Source organism: Rhinolophus sinicus, linkage group LG06 (genome assembly GCF_036562045.2).
Source record: "Rhinolophus sinicus isolate RSC01 linkage group LG06, ASM3656204v1, whole genome shotgun sequence".
NCBI classification, from domain to species: domain Eukaryota; kingdom Metazoa; phylum Chordata; class Mammalia; order Chiroptera; family Rhinolophidae; genus Rhinolophus; species Rhinolophus sinicus.
This window is the reverse complement of record NC_133756.1, coordinates 12211185-12231569: the sequence shown is the minus strand read 5'-3', so window position 1 is coordinate 12231569 and position 20385 is coordinate 12211185. Positions and strand designations below refer to the sequence as shown.

At 40.8% G+C, this 20385-nt stretch overlaps 1 protein-coding gene across 32 annotated transcripts in view; it reads right to left on the bottom strand.

The window, feature by feature from the left end:
• MACF1 (microtubule actin crosslinking factor 1) overlaps positions 1 to 20385 on the bottom strand; it is a 311434-nt gene that overhangs the window by 136762 nt on the left and 154287 nt on the right. For all 32 annotated transcript variants that reach the window (XM_074334445.1, XM_074334456.1, XM_074334436.1 and 29 more), the window contains 18 exons: positions 16921 to 17087; positions 15790 to 15902; positions 15589 to 15695; positions 15067 to 15186; positions 14815 to 14910; positions 14032 to 14159; positions 13850 to 13943; positions 13492 to 13646; positions 12559 to 12829; positions 11267 to 11395; positions 10479 to 10556; positions 9714 to 9875; positions 8205 to 8309; positions 7495 to 7590; positions 6269 to 6394; positions 3608 to 3760; positions 2175 to 2329; positions 353 to 479 (listed from right to left, as the gene is read on the bottom strand). In XM_074334445.1, the coding sequence (XP_074190546.1) occupies positions 353 to 479; positions 2175 to 2329; positions 3608 to 3760; positions 6269 to 6394; positions 7495 to 7590; positions 8205 to 8309; positions 9714 to 9875; positions 10479 to 10556; positions 11267 to 11395; positions 12559 to 12829; positions 13492 to 13646; positions 13850 to 13943; positions 14032 to 14159; positions 14815 to 14910; positions 15067 to 15186; positions 15589 to 15695; positions 15790 to 15902; positions 16921 to 17087 (2382 nt within the window). The remainder of the gene's footprint in view (positions 1 to 352; positions 480 to 2174; positions 2330 to 3607; positions 3761 to 6268; positions 6395 to 7494; positions 7591 to 8204; positions 8310 to 9713; positions 9876 to 10478; positions 10557 to 11266; positions 11396 to 12558; positions 12830 to 13491; positions 13647 to 13849; positions 13944 to 14031; positions 14160 to 14814; positions 14911 to 15066; positions 15187 to 15588; positions 15696 to 15789; positions 15903 to 16920; positions 17088 to 20385) is intronic.

Sequence of the window (20385 nt, the reverse complement as noted above, 5' to 3'; positions counted from 1 at the left end):
TAGCACCTTCTATGCCCCCTTGAATATGATCCTTAATAATGGTTAATTCACCAATATTCCCCTACTATATAAACTTATGTAAAAGAGATGCTTATCCTGTAGGGAGAAAAAGCCTACAACCTTCTCTCTCTGCCAAAAAGACCAAATATATTATTTATTTCATCTGGAATTTCCTTAACTATTCAAGCTGCTGTTTCTGGTTCCTAACATCTTCAGGGCCCTAATCCTGAAACAGTATCTGTCACTCCACTTTATTCTAATTGGGTGGTTTGGTGTCTCAGTATGCAAACAAGTTCCTTTTGAAAACAACTTGCCAGTAGGATATGAGCCTGGGGTAACCTTTCACAATTACCTTTTCTAGATTCCAGGTCTTTACAAGGTCAAGGTCCTTCCTCAGATAGTTCCAGGAGATAAGGCTTTTGGTGTTAATGTGTAGCTGATGCCAAAGGGCCATCACCTTCTGATAAGACTGCTCCACTCTAGGAACAACACAGAACCTGGTTATGGCTTTTATAAAAAGACTTGAGCTTCACATTAGAGACCCTCTAAGGAAAAAATGTGATATCCGTAGCAGAACTGAGCTTATATGCTCAGCAGAGAAAGGCAACAAGTCAAATGCTAACAACACAGGAATCTTCAGAACTAAATTGAGATCCTCAAACAATTTGGATTTGCTACACTATTACCGTGTTTCCCTGAAAATAAGACCTAGCCGGACCATCAGCTCTAAAGCGTCTTTTGGAGCAAAAATTAATATAAGAGCCGGTCTTATATTATGCTATATAAGACCTGGTATTTATTATGTTATGTTATGTTATGTTATGTTATGTTATGTTATGTTATGTTATGTTATGTTATGTTATACCCAGTCGAATAAATTCATAATATGCAAATAGACAACTGAGCAAACTTAAAAACAAAACAATGATCAACTCCAAGGAAACAAAAAGTTATACAAGAAAGCAAATTAAATAATTTACTCATATATATATTCAATCACCTACTCATTCATTCACTCTTTCCTTCAACAACCATTTACTGAGCACCTATTATGCGGAGGAATGGTTCTAGGTGCTAAGGCTACAGAGCTATACAAAACAGACATAAACCTCTATTCTTTTGGAACTTCTAATGGAGGGGAAAGGTAAAAAAACAAATATATAATCTGTTAAGCAGTGTTAAGTGTTCTGAAGAAAAATAGAGAGGAGTAAAGGAGATTGAGACTGACAGGCAGTGAGTGGGGGGATTTGCAAGTGGGCAGTAATATGAACCGAATGAAGTGAGGGAGTGAATCATGTAAATATCTGAAATAAGCAGAGGAAACACAAAGGACTGAGGAAAGAATATGGTGTTTGAAAAACAGGAAGAAGACAGTGACTGGAGCTGAGCAGAAGCAAGGAGATTGGCAGAGGATGAGTTTAGAGAGGAAAGGCAAAATGGGTAAGTCTCACAACAATCCCCAATAGTACTATAAATAATTTAATGTAATAACACAAAAAGCATCAATTTAAACAAAAATTGTGACATAACTACATTTGGAAGATGGGAAAAGGAGAAGTGTGTGCAGATGTGTGTGTAGAAAGCTAAATGTTAATTTCCTAGAGTAGGACATCAATAGATAATTTCCAAAGTTGAAAAAAATCAGAAAATAGAAAAAAAAAATCACATTATTTAGAAATTTGGAGTTAAAACCAGAAATATCTGCTCAAAGAGTTGTAAACAGATGACTCTGGGAAGCAGAACTCTTGGGTGGGAAAGATGATTGTTAGTTTTTATTCTAAGCTTTGCGGTATAATTCAACTTTTTAAATATATATATATATATATATATATATATATATATATATATATATATATATTACTTTAATAAAATATAAATTAAAGAAAATTGCTATCTCTACAAAAACCAATCTTCTAAGAGTAAATGGTTTTATAACCAAGAATTCTTCTAAAAAGAATCATCACAGTACCGGTATATCTCAGTTGAATATAAGCATTTACAGAAAATCTACTGTGTAGCTGGCAGTGCCAGACTTGGTATCCTAATAGGAGGTCTTTCCCAACCGAAACTTGATCGCTCTGTTCAAGGAGATGACAAATACAGATTCATCCCTCCATCAGTGCACCCGGGCCAACAGCAGAGGTGGCAGTACAGAGTGGCTGCTGAGCAGTTACCTGTTGGCCATCTCAATGGCGTCCTTATTGGGTGGAGGGATGAGGAAGCAGACTGATGGCACCATGGCCTCATTCCCTGTGGGGCTGATCACTTTCCACTTGGTCCTCTGTGAATTATCTTCCAACACACATTCGTCATTCTTGCAAATAGTGATCTGAAGAGACAAATGTACAAGTTATTGCTAATGGATAAATCGACAACCCATTATTACTTGGTATCTGATCCCAAGGCTATGAAATCCTTAAGAAAAAATCGTTTGGAAATCTGCCATCACTTAGTGAGAGTTCCTGATGCTGACAAACAGATAATGCATAAAAATACACAACACAGGAAAGGTTGCAGACATAAAACAAATCAAGGAAGCAAGTGTTTATTAAATGCCTGTTACACGTCAAGTAACTCAGTAAACGAAGGGTAGAGGGACACTATAAGACCTCCAAGAGCAATCTCTGCATCTACAACCATTAGGGTAAAAATTAAAAGGACAACTCTGCTTTTGTGATACTTCCTCCTCCTCCCTTCCTGTCCTCCCACCCAAATCCCTGAAAATGTTTAAGTATTTGGAATCATTAGTTCTTTCTCTTGGAAGTAAGCAACAGTATTACCCCTATTTTATAGACAGAAATATTGAGACAGAAAGTGCAGAAAAAGTTTATTCACTCTTTTGTGTATCAAATATTTATCAAGCCTACTATGTATCTGGAAGTATGCTAGGCCACTAGAGATAAAAATAGTAAAATGGTAAGCTGACAAACATGGTCTATACTCCACATATTCTGGTGGGGCACATAGTTGCAATACTGTGTGACAAATGAATTTACCAGGGAATGCATGAAAGGGACATACGTATTGGTTAGAGAAGTAAAGAAAAATTATTCTGACCTTGAAGCCACATTAAGGAATTTAGACTTTATAAATAGAAATGGTGAATTGCTGTAGGACTTAAGCAGGGGAGTGACTTTTTTTTGTAAAAGACTGTGGTGGTAGGATAAAGAATGCATTGAATGGGGAAGCTGATGCAATGATCCAAATGAAAGAAACTTATGGTCTAGCCAAAGGCGGCGGCAGCAGCAGGGACAGAAAGGAGTACCTCTAAGGGATATTTATGTACAAGTTAGTATTACCTTGGGAGCCCTACTAGCTGTGGGGTAAGAGGGGAGGAGTCCAGGGTTTCTCCCAGGTGCTAAGTACCATTTCTGTCACCACTTAAGCAACTGGGCAGATGATGACGCCAGTCCCGGAGCCAGGGAGTGGATCAAGAATGTAGAGTGGAAGACATTTTTTTTAAGTGATAAGAGATTTGAGCATGTTTAACTTCTAATTTTTAAAAACTCTATCATTTGACCTTTCCTTATGATCATAGCCCTAACTGGAGGCTTCCCTGCTCCCCTCCTTCCCTCTGGAGCCAGAGGGACCCTTTCCGTCCCCTCACCTCGATCTGCCGATAGTCACAGACGGCCTTCACTGAAATGGTGCTCTTTAGCACGTGGTCGGGACTGCGTGGCTTTAGCTGAACAATGGTTTTTGACCTCCCAACAAGACTGGCAACGGAACTCTTGGACTGGATAAGCTGTTCCTTTTCGTCCTACAAAATGAGAAGAAAATCGACAACACATTAACGTGGTTACTCAGTCCACAGAGAAAACTGCGAGCTCCACTCCCTCAGAGAATAACATTTCTCAGTTAAGGAGGGATCCTTGGTGGAGCCATCTTAGCAACACAAGGATAAAGAAAAAAGGAGAAACTATTTCTGTCTTCTACCAAGTGCTTTTGTATTCAAATTTTGAAGCTTTCTCCTGCGCCCTTCCAATGAGCCATAAAGCCATGCAAAATAAATAAATAAATAAACAAACAAACAAACTTCTAGCTGCCAAATACAGCTATAAAGCTAACAAAGGATTTCCCTAAATTAAGGTTCAGAGAACAGGTAAGTTAAAAACAATAATAACAACTATGTTGTTATTGTTGTTATTATTATTATTCAATTTCTCACTGGTGGAAGCCAGTTCTTGCCTTCTGCTTAAGAAAAGCTAGCGTTACGCTCTTTAAAATTTTTTTAATAATTATATCTCCCAAGCTCTACCACAAATGTTTTACTTTCTTAAATTGAGTCACACTTTCTACAGAAAGATCTTAGCTCTTCAACCAACAATGTACAAAGCAATATTGTTGGTGAAGGCATCGTGACAAATGATTTAGGGTTTACTCTTTAGTGTCTTGCTGTGCCAGTCACATAAATTTGATTGGTTTGAAAGCAGTACCGTGCAAAATTGAAACTCTCCAGTCTCTGCAAACCCAATTATCTTAAAAGCTAATAAACCTCTTGTCAACAAAATTGGTAGCAATCTACTACCAATTCCATTAGAGTAGAAGATTAACCAGGATATTTCAAGCCCATTTTGAGATACAAAAACTCCCCAGAAGAGGGCTTTCTTAGGATGGAAGTAGATGTGATGAGAGTAAAGAGTTAATAATGTTAAGAAATGCCATTAAAGAATTAAGAATATGCAAGTAAAGAAAAAGAAATGCTTAAATAAACTACCTGTGCCTGTCCCCGGGAGCATGATTGGAAGAAATACAACTTTAACTTATTAGTTAAGAAAGAGGAGTGGAATATATCGGGGAGACAGCCACAATGTTCCATGCTTGAGAGCTGGTCTACCCATGTCATTTTCCTTGCAATAAAGCTGTCAGTTTCTGTCTAACCCACATCATCTCAAACATCTCAAACTCCAGAGACCAAGTGCTCAGCGTGGTAAAAAGTTCTGAAAGAACCAGAAGCCAGGACAGCTGCTCCCGAACCTGACGGACAAGCTGAGGAGCAGACCCAGGTGATTCCATGCCCCGATGACGCCGCCAACCCGATGCCCCTGACCTGGAGAGGAGGGAACAGAGCAGCGACCCTCGAGAAGAGAAGATAAGACAACAATTGCAGAGGAGTTACCCTATAACAGGAAGTACTCTGTGGGAGGGAGGAGATAATAGCCAAGGATTATTATATTCCTCCTTCATATCTGAAGTATCTCCAAGAGAGACATTCTAGAAACAACATCTGAAAAGTCAGGTTTTTACCCTTCATTCTAAATTAATTAAATTAAGATTGCTTGCTCAAGTGAAACACCGAATGTGAACGCATTCACAGGTTTATAATACCTGAAAGTGTAAAAACAAAACAAAACAAAAATCAACTAATGTTCACAAATGCCCAAGTCTTACCCATGAAAAAATGACACTGTTTTGGGCTATTCTGATTCTTATTTATAATTTTCTATTGAAATGTGAGAATTCCCTTGCTTCTCATACAGGAAATATAATTTATCTATTAAATACATATTTCTATCTTAATTTGAGATGTACCTTGTACCTTGAGCTCTGTCTTGCCAACTCTACGTAATATACATTCAATAAATATAAGTAGTACAGCTGCTGATTTTATTACCAGCACTCCTGAAGGAATAATTCAATGGAGAAAATAAGTATAAAGTTGATTTGTATTAAATACTGGATGCAATACTATTTCTAAAAATTACTGCTACATAAATAAACTGGATAATATTGCATTCCATCTAAATAAGACTTTTAATATTGTCCTTAATTGATATCAATTTTTTTAGTACCTCATTATTACCAAAGAAAATTGCCAAGGAGGAAAAACTTGGCTCAGATGTAGTTCAGATTAGAGTTGTGGTTTTTTTCAAATTCTTTGTATGAGAGAGTGAAAAAGAACCTGATGTCAGTTGATCCTCTTCAACCCTATTTTTCATGCTCTACACCTCATCTTTGGCTCCAACTATTGAATTAAAATAGATAGGAACAATGCAAAGAAAGTACGAGGCGCATAAGTGGCTCAGGGGGAGAGAACTAGGCCTTTACTTCAGTAACATACCCAAAGGAATCTCATTAGCAACTTCTTAAAGGAAAGAAAGGAAAAAGACAGAACAAATTGATTAAACTCTATTAGCACGTGAGCCAAACCATGTAACAACGACCCCCTGTCCAGGAGCTTTCAAGGATATAAACAGCAGCAGCTGATAGGATTTACTCTGTTTCTCAGAGGATGTTTCTGTCATCATCCCACTGATGCAACACCCACCATGGAGTCCTGGAGCAGGTCCTCAAGGCGGGACAAGCTGGTGTTGTGGTCACAGGAATATTTTCGTTTGATGGAGTCTTGCAGGTTCCTCAAGAATGACTCCAGGTCTCGTGCATCACTGAAGAACTGTGGGGATAGAAGGAAGGGTTGCCTTGTACTCAATACGTCACAACACCACGGTCTTAAGCGAGAAAGAGAATCTTACTGTGCAGAGCTGAGCAAAGCTGATTACACTTTCTTGGGTTAGCAGTAGTTCATTACAAAGGCCGCATCAGTGTAAACTGGAGGTTTTAGGATGCCTTGGCCGGGAAGTATTAGTGATGACGAGCACAAAGCGTGCTGAACCCTATGGAAAGTCAGTCTGCATCACCCCTCAGAAATCACTGCTGGTTCCTCGACATCTGCTTAGTGACAGCACTTGGCTGTGAAGTATATTTCACAAAAGCCTAGAGGTTGGGTGATCAAATGTTTCAGTTCATTGATATGATTACAAAATGATCAGGAAGATTATTTAATTTAGGGAACAACCAAACAGAGATAATAGCTTATTTCCTCCTCCCACCCTCACCTGAAAACAAGTAGCGTATTCTTCATGCTGTGATAGACTACAGAAAAAAGATGGTCCTGATATTTTATAGCTCTTCCCATCAAGAGAAGAGGGAGTCTACTTCTATTCCCCTTAAAGAAGCACATGGCCACGTGATTTCCCTCGGCCACTGGCACATCAGTAAATGTGACAGAACAGAAACAAGTGTTTGTGCACTGGGGCTTCCTCTCTCTTGTAGCTTGCAGACACAGGTACTCTGTGAAGAAGTCTAGGATAGTCTACTGGATGCTAGAGACTTGTATATAGACTTGTACCCTGTCACCCCAGCCAACTGTCAGACATGTGAGCGATGCCATTTGGGACCAATCAGCTGCCTGCAGCCATGATTAACCCAGGTAAGATGAGAAAACCCACTCAGCTGAGCCCACCCAAATTGTCAACCCACAGAATCACGCGCTACTAAATGCTGTTTGTTCTAAGCAACTAAGTTGTTGGGGTGGTGGTTTATACAACAGAAGCTAACTGACACGGATGAGATTTTAACCTCGCCTTTCCCATGTATAGGTGCGCGCTCACGCATGCACACACACATACCTCCTGCCAGAATGAAAACGAATATTCTTCTCATCCTCTCTGATGCACACACACATGCACAGACACAGACATAAAGCCCACGTACCTGAAAGTAAGCAGTATTCTCTTTCACATGCTGCTCAACACACAAGCACAGCTGCCTCATCCACTGCAGTTGGGACTGGACAGCGGCACTGTAAGCCTGCAATGACGAAGCACACAGACGGAGGGGCATGAGTTTAGTAGATCCAATAAATATGTGCAATGCCCTCTTCCAAGTACAACTCTGCTAATGACAGAGGCCAACAGAAGATGCATGGAGATACTTGACTGGCAGATGCTCAGTGCTTCCCATAAGAAAGAGGCTTGTCCTTTATCCAACACGGTTTTGTTAAAAGGGGTTACATGAGTATGGAAAAGGCTTCCTCCACACTCAGTTGCAACTAACTGATCTAGCCAGCAGAACCCAGGCATAAATAAATCCCTCCTGGTTTTCTCCACGGTCTCTCTTCTCTGGGCAAAGGCACCAAACAAGACACAGGATCAGTTTGGATAGTTATTTGAAAACTTATGGTAGAAGTCCACCTTCCCCATGAAGTTAGGCGTCCATACCGCTTCCTGTTTCTCGTAGTCTTCTCCTTAGACCTTCAAAGTGTTTGCAGTCTTTTGGGGGTGGGACAAAAAGGGAGCCGATCCAGGACAAATGATCCCTGACACTTCCTCCGGGTCTTTCAGCAGAACAAAGCCTCTGATCTGAGTACTTCCGTAACATCTGCCTCTGAGCATTGGACCCTCACACATTCTTTCGTCACATACCTCCACAGTCTGCTTGGCTGGGTGGTTCTCAAGTGACAGCAGCTCCGCTGTATCTTGTAGAGACCGAAACACGTCCTGTTTCTCCTCCAGTTCCACTGTCAACTCCTGAACATTGAATTCAATTTTACAGTCAGTGCTATTAAGGGAAGAGTAGCAATAAAGAAAAGGCTGTGTTCCCTGCCCTACTTTTAAAAAGCCTACAGCACTGGGTTAGTGCCAAAATGAGATGCATAAACAGTACATGTCAGAGAATTTCAGAGAAGAGCAAAAATGCTGGAATTACTGGAGAATGATTCACAAAGGATATGGGACACAAGCCAGACCTGAGTAAGTGGGGGAACATAGGACGAGCACTGGAAGCAGAAACAGGAGCTGACTTGGCTAGCGTAGCTAGGTGACGTCAGCACCCACGTAGCAGTACCTGACACACCAGTGGGTCCGCATCACTGACTAGCTGGCTTTGCTCAAACTATTTCCTTAGCCTATAGTGCCCTCCTCTGGCTCTAAATCTTGTTACCATTATAGGACCCAATTGAGATGCTATCTCTTCTGTACTGAAACTTACTATCAGACTTGACCCCTTCTCCTGGATGCTTTCCCAGCACTTGTATCTCTATCAGAGCCTAATTTCCGATCCTGTACAAACTGTTTACTGTATTATAGTATCTAGTCTTTTTTCTTTACTTCAGAAGGATCATATGCCACTCTCCAATCAGGGAAACTTATATTTTTTTAAAAAACTCTAAATGAACGGAATTAAAGTATCTCAAGTAAGTGTTAGTAAATAAGCTTCCTTTGCACAGGGTTTACAAAATGGTTAAAAATCCTCTGAGATGTAGAAATACTAAAAGTAGCAAAAATTAACCCTACTTACTTGTATACATCTTTCACTGAAAAGAATTCAAAGCATTTTCCCATAGCCCAATGCTGAATTTTCCTTCACATTTTACAAATGAGGAGATTGAAACCAAAACGTTATCAAATGACTTAAAGAGAATTCAGAATTGAGAAGCCAAGAGTACACCTCAGTTAAACAATACTAAGCCCTGTACCAAGTACTTCCCTATATTAGCTTATTAAATCTTATTAAATCTTTTACACAATGCTTTGAAATGGCGGGGTACTAGTTTCCCATTTTACAGAGGTCCAGAGAGATTAAATGACTTGCCAAAGGCCACAGAGCTAGTAGGCAGAGAAATAAGACTTTGAAGTTAGATTGCTCTCACTCCAAAGTGTGTAAGCTTAACCACAAAGCTATAATGCTTCTGATATGACTCAACTTGCAGGCTGCTGCTCTATCCACCCAAAACACTGCCTTACTGAATAAATTCATTCGAGGACTCGATTTCCCTGTCCGTATACACTTCTCACATGCATAGATGCATTAAGCAGGGCCCCGATTTCTACCCAGCAGAATGAAAATCCAGGAACCCAAACTCTCAGCAGATGAGCCCCACTGTGTCCTTCTGCCATTACACAAATACGACAGGCCTGTTGTGCTAGACTCACAGAGAAGTAATTTCTCTTGGCTGAGATATTGGGATTGTTGTCACTCCAATCATATGCTAGTTCCTCCTCCTCCTTCTCATTCAACCAAATCAACTCAGCTGTAGCTCTGGAGACAAACTTATGCAGGCTCTGAAGGTGCCTCATCCGGAAGCTAGAAGTTTCCTAGACAAAGCAAGGATTACAAGGTTAGACTGCCAGCCTTTCATCTATAGAAGACAGCACATTTGACATCAAAGCAAAGAAAAACTCAGGAAATTAACTTAGCCTTGCTTTTTCATCCCTGGGTGCTTCTCCATGGATTTAAATTTAGTACAAGTTTGGTACAGGACTCCCAGAGCTCTTGTCAGTCCTAACTAGAAGTTAGAACTCAGCAGGCCTTTGTGGGGCACCCTGGATACAGAATGATCCTGGGCCTGTCCTACTCTGGACAATCTTGAAAGAAAGGAATGAAGAGAACGGATGGAAGTGCCCTCCCCACCAATCTTGTAGTGTTGGTGTCTCACAGCACAGATAGCCACTGCTTTGGTTAAGCATGACAGCTGGGATAAGTTCTACTTACTTAAAACTTTCTGGGGAAGGGTTTCTGATCCATTAAGAAAACATTATAATACATATGAACAGCTGAATAGTAAATGATATAATCTAATAAACAGAAAACCAAAACAGCGCCAAACCAAGAGCTCTCTGAATTAGGGAAAAGAGTTGTTTGGATGGAACTAGATTCTCCATGAACAGAACATGAGAAAGTTGGTCAAAAAAACTTACCTTCAATTTACAATACTGTGTCTCCAGCTTGCCAAGAGTTTCAACATAACTAGTATGAAAATTCTGGGACATTTTCCCCTGGTGAGCAAGAAATGAAATAAGAATACATTAGAAAAAGAGTAACTAAAGTGCATCTATGGTATGGTTTCAACTAGGTTAAGTACTACGTCTACACCCAGGTAAAGATTGGTTACTGTCCTAAAACAGAAGCTTAGACAGGATATGTCTGGGTCAGATTTCATAGCATGGAGCAGCACTAAGTGAGGAATAGTTCAGCAGGGCGAACACAACCTCCCTGTTCTGTGCTTCCAGTAATTCTGGGAGGTTTCTAGGCAAAACCTATGCCTGATGATAGTCAAACCACTCAATTACTTTTTGAAAGGGGAGAGTGAAAGTAAAAAACGGGAAGATAGAACGAGTGAGGGAGAAGAGAGACTAAATAGTTTCTCTATACCAGCACTCAACCGCAGACAAAAGGTAAATTGGAAAGAGCATGAACTTTTGGAGCAGAGGGCCTGAGCTTGGCAACTGCATCCACTACTTACTAATTTTGACCTTAGCTTTCAATAGCACTTTTCTTTTTAGTAAAAAAGGTTAATAAAAGTACCTTTCTCACAAGATTATTCCAAAGAGCACAACATTTCAGTGAAAAGGGAGTGTGTTGTCAAGTGCTGCTCACGGTTATCACTCTTTCCCAGAGCCCCCTTCTCCTTAGGGACAGCTGCACTGCGCAGTGTCAGGTTCCCGCCCTGCCCCGCCCACTCTCCATCATGGACTCTGCCACGCACCTCATACAACCTCGCCTCTTTGACACTTGAGCCCAGTTCTTCGACACTGGTGTGAATGTGCTGCTGTGTTTCCAGCTGCAACTCCACACTAGGCAGGTCATTGCCCCACTCTGCTCGCTCCAGTTTCATCTGGAAAAGAAAAAATACATATATAGCAATTTACTGCTATGTTAGCAGAAACAGAAAATTGTCAGAATCAACGTCTGGACAAGGGGGCTGAGGACAGAGGACTGGGCAAAGGACATCTAAACCATATCCATCGTGGCCTCTTATAGGAAAATATGTCATAATCACCCCCAAGGAGCTGGAGACTAAACCTCCTCAGCTATCGAAGTGGAGGCAGCCTTTTGCTGCTGCATTATGGGAATACATTCCTACATTTACCAACCAGAAAGGTGTTTCCACAGGCTGAAGATGCTTAACTTTATAATTTAGGCATTTCCCTTTATGGAGCATTTTATAATCACAATGGACATAAGAAAGAAATATCTGAAAATATTAAGCTTCATTCATGGTATCAACTATTGGCCAATTAATTTTAAAACATTAGCTTGTTTTTGAATGTTTTTATTTATTGGTACATGGGGAAATCCATCATCAAGAGATGAAAAGAATTTCATACAAAAGGGTTAGAAAGATAAGAAAGACAATATTGAACCTGAACCATTATCCTAGAATACATGGGAATAGTGCCCCTTAGGGATATAAAATACAGCATAGGGAATAGAATCACAATATTGTAATAACTATGTATGGTGTCCAATAGTACTAGACTTATTGGGTGATCACTCTGGAAGGTATAGAAATGGCTAATTACCATGTTGTACACCTGAAACTAATGTAATATTGTGTGTCAACTGTAATTGAAAAATAAATTAAAAAAAAAAAAATAGTGCCCCTTAGAATTGTGAAGCATAGCAGCCTTGCTTAAATGTTAGTGCTAAGGCCAAAAACAAAAAGTGAAGAATAAGCTTCTCTGCCAATGAGGAAACTTCAGAAAAGATAACAGATTTACAAACTCTGCAACTTCTCCCATAAGCTCCCACTTAGAGTACAGTTAGCTGAAAGAACAAATTCCCAAAGGGTTTCAAAATAGAAAAGCCTATGCTGTTCTGTGTGGGATTGTGAGAATTTGCACTGATCCATCGTTTAAAATTTAAGGAGAAGGGGGCCAAAGTCCAGTGATTCAGGGAATTGATACAAGGGGCACGGAGCAACCTGGTCTTCGCAAACAAGCTGCTGGATCCAGCACATCTTAGGGCGCTGTACAAGCATCTGGAACACACACCCACCTGCATTTCTTCTACCCAAGACAGCAGTTCATACACGAAACGGAGATTGCCTTCGTCTTCAGAGGAGGAGATAGACACAAGTTCAGCCCGAGTCATGGGCTTCCGGAACCAGGAAGAAGAATGGGTTCCCTTGGTCAGAGGTTCTGCCTTCAGATGAGTTGTGGTTAAAGTAGAGGGTGGAACCAATTCCAGTGAAGTGAAATGGCCCTTCCGATACAAATTTGTGCACTCAAGACGCAAGGTGACCAGCTCATCCTGCAGACGCATAACCCTGAAGTGGAAGAAGAGAAGGAAGGGCAAAACTTAAATTTGTAACATACTTTTAAAAATAAAATCTTCCCTATCCGTTTGACAAGGCTGAGGTAAAAATCAAAATGAGATCATATCAGGATATGTGTTTTGAGAAAAAACAAGTGGTATAGGAATGCAAGGTGGTATTATTAACATCGTCATTGTTTAGAGTTGTCTTTGAGGCAAATACCAAGTTACAGTGTTAAATGCAGGGAAGCAAACCGATACCCATTTATGCAACTCCTAGATGGTGTATCAGAATAAACAGACTGGGGTCCAAAGATGTGGGTGTTAGTCTTGGCTCTGTACAAAGTATGTGACCTGGACGCTCCTCATCCCCTCTCTGGGTCCTGGACTCCTCCTCTATAAAAGGAAGCTTTGGATCACCAGCAGGTCTGCACCAGACGTGGTACCGCACCCCTGCAGGTCACTGTGAAATATGTGGGATGTCATAGATGCCAAGTATTTAGTGGGCAGGGCCTACAATAAGAGGAAACTGTTTTCCACCAGGAGAATTTTCCTGCCAAAATACCTGTAGTATCCATCCCCATTGAGGTCCAAGTTACAAGATTCAGTACCTGACTCTTGATCCATGAGACTCAGCCATAAGCAAACCCTCCGTTTGAGTCCCGTGTTCCTCACCTAAAAGCCAGCTCTTCTAGCTGGTAATAATTCTCATCCCGTAGGATCTGGAGATCCACCTGCAGCTGCCTGATAAGACCTTCGCATTCCTGAATGTACATGATGACATCTGATTCGCACTGTACTGGTTGCCCTGATTCCAGGTGAGCAGCGTCCTGAGGGAGAAAGGGAGAATAAGGGTGGGAAAACTCCCACTGCTCCCACCCACGAGGATCGAAGCAGCCAAGGGGCCCACTGCAATTCCAAGAGTAGGAAAAACACAGCTGGACTCCTCAACTGTTAACTTCAACCATTAGAAAACAGGGCGAAAAGTGGGAATCATGTGACAAAAGAAGTGAGACAAAACAGCCAGACTTACAGCCTGCAGTGTATTCTTAGCTAGTGTCAGTTTTTCTTCACAGTTCAAAGCACCATTCTGGATTTTATTTGCAATCTGTAGCAGCAATTCCAGCCTAAAATAAGATCAAAACCATAGTAAAGGTGCAGAGCCCAAACCAGCCCAGCAAGTCATGTCAGATCCACTTCCGGCTCTGGACTCACCTCTCCACAGCTGGTCGAAGTGATTTCTCTCGCTCCAGCATTTCAATGATGAGCTTTCCCCACTCTTCTTCTACATCATTAGGGTGGTAACCCTGAGGCAGTTTAATTCGGCCAAATTCAATCCACACCTGAAAAACCCAGACACACTCCTTTAGTCCAAAACGCAGCCATGTCCTCAGGCCCCAGTTTTAACTTATTTTTCCTCACATCACTTCTTGCTTCTTTACCCAGCCGTTCAGCAGTATTTTCCTATTGTCTAATAAGAGAAAACAATGGACTATTTAGCAGTACCGCACCCTGAGGTGAGAGCAAAATAATCAGCTCTGAAATGCACAGACTACATGCTGTAAACCCACTGATCCCGTCTACATTTTACACAACTCCTCCTGTCCCCTCAATACTGCCCATTCTGGAAAAGGTGAATTGCCCATCTCTAAAGCTTCAAATTCTCTAGGAATCAAAATGTGAATGAAGTCTCTTTTTTTCCCATCCTAGGGAATTAGCTTCCTTCTGAAAAACAGGAAAACTCATCCACAAAACTCAAGATTTCTGAATAAATGTATACCATTTTTCAGTAAGCCCTTTAAAAAATACAGATCGTTGCTACTACCCCTTTATCACAAATTTTCAAGACCAGCCCTACAGTGATGCTGGATTTGTCACCCTGAGAACAATGCTGTAAATGCAGGTTGGGAAGAGGATGCAGGGGCCCTGCCTAATAAAGAGGCAACAACACGGCAAACCAGCAAACCCAAACTCTCAGCAAACGATAGCATTCCTTACCTCTAACAATTTATATAATTCCTCAATTCTTCCTTTTTCTCTCTCCTTGGCCAGAATTTCCGTTTCTTTGAAGTGTATATACTGGTTATAAAGTGCCTACAAAATTAATATTCGTTGAATGAATGAATGAATGCATGCAAACAATCTGGCACAAGTTTTCATACCACTTCACCCAGAAACCAGCAGCCACAAGCTCTGAGACTTACTCACTATAATGAACTTATAGAAAGCAATTTAAGGCCATGACTTTACCTTCAGTTCAACAGGGTTCTGGGGGAAAGTTTTATCTGACATCAGTATTGTATGCTGTTTGATCCAGGGAATGAGGGAGTCCACTCGGCTTTGGTATTCTTGCCACCTGGAGTCCACTTCCTATTGCCAAAAGGTAAATGTCACACACCTTCTGATTAGCAGTATGCAAAACAAGCAAAGGAGAAAGCTGAGGCCATCCCAAACCACATAAAATCCTTTTTCTCTAATTGCCTATCCAGTTGCTCATTTTTATACTCAGGGTCACAGTTTCAAAGCTCCTCAAGGGCTCTCAAAATGCGATTCAATTTCCTAACACTTAGAATAGTCTAGGCTGGATGCTACAAAATTAGCAATATCTACACTCAGTCCCTGGGACCACAGTTAACGAGCATATATAAAGATGGTGTAGATTCAGTTGCTCTGTATAAAAGTGCTCTATATGTAACAAATACCTAAGAAACATGTTCTAATCAATACGTTCTACCCAAACCAACCAAAGTAATCTAAGAAAGGGTCCTTTACCGTGGCATTGATCCCTTCTCCACCCTCGGGGACTTTAGGGAAGGCATCATAAATTGAAGCTACATAAGTGATTACAGACTTTTCATCTGGAGATGGCACATCCACATCTGAGAGAGAAAGGATAAGAAATTTCTCAGTCAGAACTTGCCAGAAGGAATAGTGAGTATATGTCAAACACACACAACTTCAGTCAACTCTCACCTTCTGCATCCAGTAGCCGGGTGACCCCCAGTCTCTCTGCCACTTCGAAAGCCTGTTCCAGATTCTCTCGGTTACTCTGGATTTGTACCCTCTCCATATCTACCAGATCAGGTCTGTAAAAGTCCACCAAGGCACATGAAAGGCCACCATCTACACACCACACATGAGTTCACACAAAGAAGACCTCTTAAAAGTACCCAGAGCTGAAAAACACTGATTGAATGAGAAAGCAAGAGGTGTAGAGAGGTGCTGATCCCATTGTTAGTGACACGTCAGGAGCCCAGTGTTCCCTAATTCTCACCTTACACAACAGTCGCCTTGTTGGACTTCATGAGGAAAGTATATCAATTAGTAGAGTGAAAATGAGGGCGTGCTATGGCCACTAAGAGTAGGCTAATTGTAATTTTTGTCATTTAAAATCCCTGTCTCCTTCACCCATCTCACTCCTGCCACCTGCTGCTCCTCAGCCATGCTAAGCCAGGCCCCGCGTCAGGCCCTCTGCACTGCTATTCCCTCCAACTGAAACACTGACCCTAGAGGCCTGCATGGCTGGCCTCTGCTCCAGCGTCATCAGAGAGGCCATCTTCCTGTCCAAAATGCCACAATCCCGTCACTCCCTATCCCTCCACTGCGCTTACCACTTGTATGACAGCATATACAAAGGGTGCCAAAAAATATATAGACATTTTAAGAAAGGAAAACTGTATGAAAATTGTAAGACTCAATATATACCGATAACAAAAGATGAATACAAGTCACGTTTGACATCTGCAATTACAAGAGGGGCTCAAAGTGGTTACCATCAGCGTCCAGACACTTCTGATTACGGCAAACTACTGCTTGAGTAACGCTGACCAAAGTGTCCACTTGTACACATTTTTTTTGGCATCCCCGGTATTTATTTGTTTATTGCCTATTAAATAAGCTCAATGAGAGCAAGAAGTTTCACTGTTTTGTTTACTGCTATTTGTGCCCAGTGCCTGGAACACTGGGAGTTTAATATATATTCCCTTTTTAAATGAATAAAATGAATCAGATTCTTGGTTGAGAGGGGAAGTGACATTATAACTAACCACAAACAAGAGATGAAAAGAAACCCCTCCGGACACACTGAACTTCTACTGGATTTACCTGTATCGGTGAATAAGTGCATTGAACATCTTCCCATCACTCCAGCAGGAGGAAAAGTTGGTGCATTTGATTCCTGTGTAACCAGCTGTCACCTTCTGGGTCCATAGGAGCAGCTTCTCCTTGGCTGACATGTCCCCTGACTCTCCACTAATGTAGATGTCAGAGATCTGCCACAAGATAGGACATGGAATAACCTTTTCTTCTTCATACATTGTGACACTTAGAAGAAGAGGGAGAGCCAAGGCTGGCAGCACTTCAGATGACAATTCCAATATATATACTCATCTCTTTGGTAGTCAAAGAAATGCAAATTAAAACCATGAGAGGTAAGTTCTTCACCTATTAAATTAGGGATTTTTTTTTAATGATACTATTCATTGGCGAGAACATCTAACACTGGAAATCCTAACATTGCCACTGGTGAGAGTATAAATGACCTAACTTCTCTGGATGGCAGTGTTGAATCAAAAGTCTTAAAATATACATAATAGGAAACCATTAGAGATATGGTCAAAAAATTGTATACAAGAATGTTCATCAAAATATTATAAACATTATAGCAAAAAGCTATAGAGCTTTAATAAGAAACTGATTGGTTACATATAGCACATACACATAGTAAAATTCTTTGTAGCATTTAAAAAGGTATGCTTTAGAAAATTTTAATGACAGGAAAATGATCACCATTATCTTATGAAAAGAAATACAAAATAATACATAGTAACACTAATTTTATATAAAGGTATAAAAATATATATTTAACTATGTAGTCATATATACATACATATGCATAATGTATATGATAAATGCGTATGTGTATGCAAGTGTAAACACAGGAGAGAAATACACCAAACTAGTAATCATAGTTAGATCTCTAAGTGGTAACATTGTAGGTGGTTTATATTTTCCACATTTTCTATATCATGTGCATTTTTATAATATGAAGAAAGTTATTTTAAGAAATTCCCAAAATCTAGCACAAGACCTAATTTAGAGAGATGAGAGTGTGGGAGAGAAGAAAGTGCATGCCTTCGATTCCATGCAGACCTGGGTTTGAATCTCAGCTTCACCAACTATAAGCCACATCTCTCAGCTGTAACATCGGTAAAGTGAGAATACCTACTGCCTTTTCAGGGTTCCTGTGATCAACAATGATAGTATATATACTATATATACTATATAGCATATAATATAAGGGACAATTGATAACAAGGCACTTCCAAGTCTCTGAATACTAAATTTACAAATTCAGCTCATAATAGGTTACATTAAATATCAGCAGAAGAGACTTTAAAATCAGAAAAACAGGGTCAGGAACTGTTCATAATATTTTATGAAGTATAAAAGAAAGCTGCAGACTAATAAATCTTACCAAGATGTCTGAAGAAAGACCATGAGAACAAAAACCTATGGGTAGCCTGCACGGAGTCTAGAAAAGGGAAATCAGTAAGTGTTGTCTTCTAACCAACCAGCACATTCCAGGATTCTCGTCCCCTCGACAGGTACACTTCTAAGGGAAAAACCAGGTTGCCAAACTTTGATGATGCCACCTAGTAATATCATCTTGTAAATCTATCCTCTACCTACCACCTCTCTGCTCTGACTGCATGTTCACCTGACAACCTTCACACGTTGCGTACGGCGGGGTTTAAATCCCTCGTGAAGATTCTCGTCATCCGTACGCAACATGTTAAGATTATTTCTTGCTTCCTGTATCATATTCTAAAGCAACAAAATGCACTGAGTGCCCAATTCAAATACTGTATCACTTGGCAGTTAAAATTCATATTGTAATTTAATTTACATCAACCAATCTCTAACAAGTATAATTACTCTTGAAGTCAATCCCCTAAAACTCAATCTACTCCAAATACACTGGGGGGGGGGGGGGGGGAGCTACGGAGGTGCAAAGCTGAGGATCCAACAATGGATAATGCTGCCCAAACTATCATTTTATGAGTCCAGTGAAAACAGCCCTTCCCGAGTACCAGTGCTAGTCCAGTTCTCCTTAACAACATTTCTAGCTGCTTGTTTCAATGGCTAGATACCACCCGCCATGGACATATCCCAGTACTTCCCCTGTAGCCACTTCACATACATATTAAGGCAAAACATTGTTGGGAATAGAAAATAGATTTGTTAAAGTAAAAATGGATAGAACTGGGGGCCAGCCTGGTGGCTCAGGCGGTTAGAGCAATATGCTCCTAACTCCGAAGGCTGCTGGTTCGATTCCCACATGGGCCAGTGGGCTCTTAACCACAAGGTTGCCAGTCCCGCAAGGGATGGTGGGCAGCGCCCCCTGCAACTAAGATTGAACACGGCACCTTGAGCTGAGCTGCTGCTGAGCTCCCGGATGGCTCAGTTGGTTGGAGCGCATCCTCTCAACCACAAGGTTGCCAGTTCAATTCCTCAACTCCAGCAAGGGATGGTGGGCTGCGCTCCCTGCAACTAGCAACGGCAACTGGACCTGGAGCTGAGCTGCACCCTCCACAACTAAGACTGAAAGGACATCAACTTGAAGCTGAACGACACCCCCCACAACTAAGACTGAAAGGACAACAACTTGACTTGGAAAAAAGTCCTGAAAGTACACACTGTTCCCCAATAAAGTCCTGTTCCCCTTCCCCAATAAAATCTTTAAAAAAAAAAAAAGGATAGAACTTGAATAAACAAAATGAAATCTGAATATTTGTTTTTTACCCATAGAAGAAATTCCAGTTTGTTAATTGACGTTGTACGGCCAGTACAAACACAGTCAATCTCTCTGATGGCATCACTTATCTGCCAATCGCAGTATCTTTGCACAGTGCATTGAAAATAGTTCAATGAACAGCGTTACTTCAGATTTTCCACACAGCTGTAAATGAGGCAGGGAAGTGTTTGGCTCCCTCAGGGGGGTAAAAACACCCTGTTTGGATTAGAGCCCTTCCTAGACTGTGACTGGATGAGAAAAATGAGATTATCGTCACAACCACCTCAGTAATTAAATTTGGCTTTTGTCCATCTCTTCATTTAATACTCACCATGTCATGTGCTGTCCTTTGGACTATGCAAAAGCTTTCACCTTAATCTCCCAAATGCAGAATCCCAGCTTCAATGTCAGGGAGCTTTCCCCCTCATCTGGATTTTAAAAGGAAGCCATTTGGAAAGGGAGGATGCCTCAACGCCATTCCAGAGACCATGCACGTCTACCTGAATTCTCTTTTGACCCCCACGTACCCACATGTATCAGGGCTTGATTAATTCCTTCTCTGAAGCATCCCTAGGAACTTAATGTTTTCCTAATAATTCAATAAGTATTTACTGAACATCTCACCTGTGCTTAGCACAATTCCAGGCACCATGGAGAAGAAACAGAAGTCAAACACCATTTATTCATTCTGTTGTTATTTCTTGAGTAACCACTATGTTCTAGGAGATGTGTTTAAGTTCTTGGATCTCAAGATAAAAGCACAACCTTAAACC